General features: G+C 44.8%; 1 protein-coding gene across 8 annotated transcripts in view; it reads right to left on the bottom strand.

Moving 5' to 3' along the window:
• Positions 1-4,913: 4,913 nt before the first annotated feature.
• The window catches only part of SYTL4 (synaptotagmin like 4), a 60,437-nt gene continuing 60,130 nt past the window's right edge, over positions 4,914-5,220 (bottom strand). For all 8 annotated transcript variants that reach the window (XM_032881783.1, XM_032881777.1, XM_032881781.1 and 5 more), the window contains one exon: positions 4,914-5,195. In XM_032881783.1, coding sequence (XP_032737674.1) covers positions 5,047-5,195 — 149 coding nt within the window. In that variant the 3' untranslated portion in view covers positions 4,914-5,046. The remainder of the gene's footprint in view (positions 5,196-5,220) is intronic.

Raw genomic sequence — 5,220 nt, 5'->3', positions numbered from 1 at the left:
TGGCTGTGTTTGAAATGGTTCCTCTACCCGGAGGTGACAGCAGAGGGCAGCACTGTCACAACAGATAAGCAGGACATGTAAATAAGCAAGTGTAGGGGGATTTTCCCCTACAGGTGAGCTGTATCATTGGAGGCACTGGGTGGGAGCTTCAAGATCTTGAGCTTGTCCTTTGCTCTTTTAGGGGATTGGCTTACAAATGTGATGTTAACCATTGCTTCATGTAAAAATAAGGAAAATGTGGCTATGGGAGGCCGCTGAGGAAGATGGATCAGGCCAGAGCAGAATGTTTGGTACTGGCCCCTCCAGCTGGCTCATAGGCAAAAATCTCTTCTTACTGAGCCTCCAATTCCCCAGCAAAAGGCAGCCAGGGCTGTCCCTTCCTCAGGGAAGCCCTCAGCTCATGATCTAGGCAACCTGTAAACCATCACTCCAACCCTCTGTAGAACTAGTGGAGAAGGAAAAAAAAAAAGATTCAGCTTCACGTATTATTCAGATCCTTTTTTAAAAAAGATTTTTATTTATTTATTTGACAGAGAAAGAGACAAGGAGAGAGGGAACACAAGCAGGGTGAGTGGGAGAGGGAGAAGCAAGCTTCCTGCTGAGCAGGGAGCCCGATGTGGGGCTTGATCCCAGCAACCCTGGGATCATGACCTGAGCTGAAGGCAGATGCTAATGACTAAGCCACCCAGTCGCCCTACTCAGATCCTTAAAAAAGAAATATGAGAGAGAGAGAGAGAGAGAGAACACAAGCAGCGGGGAGCAGCAGAGGGAGAGGGAGAAGCAGACTCCCCACTGAGCAGGGAGCCTGATGAGGGGCTCGATCCCAGGACCCCAGAATCACGACCTAAGCCGAAGGCAGATGCCCAACAGATCCCTTTTAAGAGGTGAGCAGAGAGCAGGTAGGAGTTGCCACAACCCAAAATCAAGCTTTAAGAGCCGGGCCTGAAAGTAAATTTGAGGCTGGGCCATTTTGAAACGCAGCAACACTTTACGGTGTGTCCTTATTTGAGAAAAGGTATCCTTCCCGTGCTGCTGAGAACCTTCTTTTTTCCCCCCTTCTTTGCAAATTTTATTTTATTTATTTTTTATTTACATATAATGTATGAGAACTTTCTTTTTAACTCTCATGGAACCCAGGGTCATTTCTCCTTTGGCTTTGCCTAGGGGTCCCCAGTGGAAAATTACAGGAGAGAAGAAAGCAGGCTGAGTGGAGAGGCAGAGCTAATGCTTGAGTCCTCACTATGTACTGAGTGCCATTCTAAACACTCTATCCACCGACTTGGAATCTTCACAAGAACCTTCTCAAGCAGGTCCCATGATTAGTCCCATTTCACAGATGAGGAAATTGAGGCTGAGAGGGGTTAGGCAACTCACCTGAGATCAGACAGCTAGTAAGTGCAAGCTGGGATTTAAACACCAGCAGGCTGGCTCCGGAGTCCATGTTCTTAAATATTATGCTGTACTGTCCCTGCCTTTTTGACTTGTTATTTCAAGACAGCTGACTGCTCCAAGCAAAGATAAGGGTTTCAACTTCTCTAAGTAATCCTACTCAGCACAAGACTTGGGAGTGGACCCAGGAGGAAAGAGGGAACTGGGAGCTCTCAACCCAAGAAAATCCACTCTCCAAAGAAGAGGAATGGGATAAAAATCATGAGCCCAGAACAGAGAGGGTAATAGTGTGTCAGAAAGAAGCTGTTTCCACTGCAGGCTTAGTGGAAATCTCCTTTGTAAAATGCAAAATAAAAAGTGAGGTAGTGGCTGAGTGGACCAGGACATGGAGTGAATGACCAAACTTGGAGCAAAAAAGTCCCTTCTCCCTCTTCCCTCCAGGGAAATACAGGAGCTTGGAAAGTCAAAAGACAAGTTATGGGCAGAAGACAAAATATAATGAGCTAATGTGGGAAATCTCCGGTCAGACTAGGTCTATGGTTCCAAAGGCAAAGATTGCACATTAGTCAGAATAAATGCCCTGCCTTGTCTTTATCACTTACACGTCAAGTGGCAAGCCAGGGCATGCTAGCTGGTCAAAGGCCCAAATGACAACATGAATGACAACCTGAACCGAGTTTCCACCTGGGCCTGATAGAAATGTTCCTCTAGCTTCGAAAAACTGAGAAGCTTTTCTTTTTATTGAGTAGTCAGATAGGCAAGACAATATCGCTTTCTTTAGGTTAAGCCTCACTGTAACCTCTTTTGCCTTATGATTCAGAAAATTCCAGCCTCTAAAGTAGGGGGAGGGGGCAGCAGCAGAATCGAGCTCACAGCCAGACAAGGGGGCTCGCCTCACCCCAACCTTGTACATATCTGTTTTTCTCTGCCTCCCAACTACCCCCATCTCCATCTCCCCATATATCTCATAAACACACACACACACACACACACACACACACACACACTCTAATGTGCACAAGCCATTGAGTCCATCAGCTGGTTAGGTAACATTCAAAGCATCCTGATTATCCTACCTTGTAGACTAAACTTATTTCTTTGAGATATTTCAGAAAAACAGAGTCATCCCTTCCTTTGAATCTTCACCCATAACACATATAATGCCCTTGCAGGAAGGAGCATGATACAGTGGAATCAGACCTTGATTCTAAGGCCAACTCTGTTATACGATAGTGGATTTGACTTTCCTCTTCTGTAAAAAGGGAAATTTTCCTACTTCATAAGGTGCTTGGAGAAATTAAGGAAATGACATATAATGTGTCTAGCATAAAGCTTTGTACACAAAAGACATTCAATATATATTGATGTCTTTTTGCACAAGAGGTCAAAATCACTTGGGCTCTCCCTAGAAACCCAGGACCTTATTTCTGAGATGGGTTGCTTAGCATCTGTGTTATTTATTTCCCAAAACTAAATAATGGTAGAAGGGGTGAAGGGAAAAGGCCCTACCTCCTAGAGATATCGAAGGATCCAGAAAGAAACACAGCAGAGAACATCTTCCTTCCCCTGTGCACAACTTTCTCCTTCCAGTGGTAGGGGGCTACAAAGCTCGAGAAGGAGTTCCTCCAGTACTTGAGAGAGAAAGAAAAGTGGTGCCAATTTTAAGATGGTTTCTCAGGTCTCTCCCTAGATACCAAACACAAAGGTCAACAGGTAAGAGCTCAGCAGAGGTATCAGGCAGCAACATAGGGAAAGAAAAATTTTCTTCCAATCAGTACAGTGTATGCTTAGGGAAGGTATTTGTCTCTTTGGTTCTTTCCCATCAAGCCACTGAACAGCAACTGCAGTAAGTGAGGACATCAGAGAGAAAAGCCTCAGTTGAACTAACAAATGCAAACACTTGACAAGTGAGAAAGCTTTATTGAAGCACACATACATTTCAGGGCATGGAGAACAAAGGAGCGAGTTACAGACCAGGATTCCAAATTATGCTTTCCAATATAGCATCAAGCCATACAAACAAACCTTTTAAAAAACACTCCTCCATTCAGCTCACCTATACAGTAGAAACCACAGCAGCTGCCCTTGATCTAATGGCCCTTCTAGGAGAAATCAGCAGACTCTACCAAAGGGGATCTTTTCTCTGGTATAGACTCCTTTCACAAACAACTTTGTGTAGATACACTTGCAAGTATAAAAAGGTCCGTTTGGTACAGTGAGTTTCAGAAAAGAAACTCAGGTCACTAGACCCTTCTTAGAAAGGTCTCAACGCATCACATCCACATTACATCTAGGTAACATTTAGGAAACAATAGGAAAAATAGAAACTGAAGTCACTTCAAGAAGGAAGTCAGAATAACTAGGAGGTTTTCTGAACACATTCTCTTAGAGTACTAACAGTGCCCAGTCTGGAGAAACACTGAGCCAGCTTACTTTTTTTTTTTTTTAGATCTTATTTATTTATTTGAAATGGAATGTGAGAAAGAGAGCACAAGCAGGGGGTAGGGGTAGAGGGAGTGGGAGAAGCAGGCTCCTCACTGAGCAGGGAGGCCAATGTGGGGCTCCATCCCAGGACCCCCAGATCATGACCTGAGCCAAAGGCAGATGCTTAACCAACTGAGCCACCCAGGTGCCCCAACACTAGGCCAGTTTAGACAGTACTTGGCTATTCTGGCTGGCATGATGGTACGTAGACCATATTCTGTGTGGTACCACACCGTGGACACAAGCACTCAGAAAGATGTGGCACACGAAGGTGAAGATGTCTTTTATTAAAGAAATGAGGAGCTCTCCAACAACAGCTGTATCTGTATAAAATGCAAAAATGCAGCACGGGCTGGGAGACATTTCACTCTCAGCCAGTCGGGTCCTATGAGACCACCGAGAAGCCATATGGGGCATGTCCATGACTCAGTAACTACCTAACTAACGTGTTTTTTTTTTCCTAAAGCAGCTCCATTTTAAGGGTCTGCTAAAGGTCTAGTGAAGGTGTCTGGAGCTGGAAGGAACTTGGGAATTTTCTTAGCATTTCAAAGGAAACCATGAGACCCAAGCGCTACAAAAACTGCTTAAGAACACGAAGAGTTAAAAGCCAAGTTCCAGAAATTTATCAAGGTAAAAATGGAGTTAAAAACAGAAATTGGAAAGGAAGGGGGCAGACCTGCTCACCTCTCTCCCATCTTCTCCTACCTTTAGTAACCCAACCCTGCTTCCCAGAGCCTTGGCCTCAGACCAGGCACACCGTCCAACACAGACCTGTATGAATGCCAAAGATAGCCAGAGCTTCCTGGGGAAGGAGGAAAAGCACTGCAAGACAGGGGATTTTTTAAAAAAGCTTGTTTTAAAAGATTTTAAGTTAATTAAAGATCGTAAGGATATATGCATGGACTCTGGAAATATACTAGATGAAGCACAAATAAAAACATTTGGAACAGACCCTTACTCTTGAGCCTACTTTAGAAAAGGGAAAGAGTCTGCATGACTCTAGCATAATGAGAACTGTAGAAATACGTGTTTACACACACACACACACACACACACACACATAACACACAAACATACACACACACACACAACATTATAAATCTTTGCTCTTGGTTTCTTCATGTCCTCTGACTTGCCCTGGACAGGGCTGGACCTGCAGAGAAGGACGGGGACTCATAGGCCCAGCTTCTGTTTGGCCATCGAGGAACGCAACTGCAGAGTCCCTTCTGCCCACGACCCTGGGTACTGTCGCATCTTCTGCCACAGGCTCACTTCTTCCCCAGTCGAGTCCATCCAGTCCACCACTTCCCCATTACTGATCCCTGAGGAGAAACACCAGAGGAGCAG

Source organism: Lontra canadensis, unplaced genomic scaffold (assembly GCF_010015895.1).
Source record: "Lontra canadensis isolate GAN:19392208 unplaced genomic scaffold, GSC_riverotter_1.0 scaffold77, whole genome shotgun sequence".
Lineage (NCBI taxonomy): Eukaryota > Metazoa > Chordata > Mammalia > Carnivora > Mustelidae > Lontra > Lontra canadensis.
This window is presented reverse-complemented; position numbering and strand designations above follow the sequence as displayed.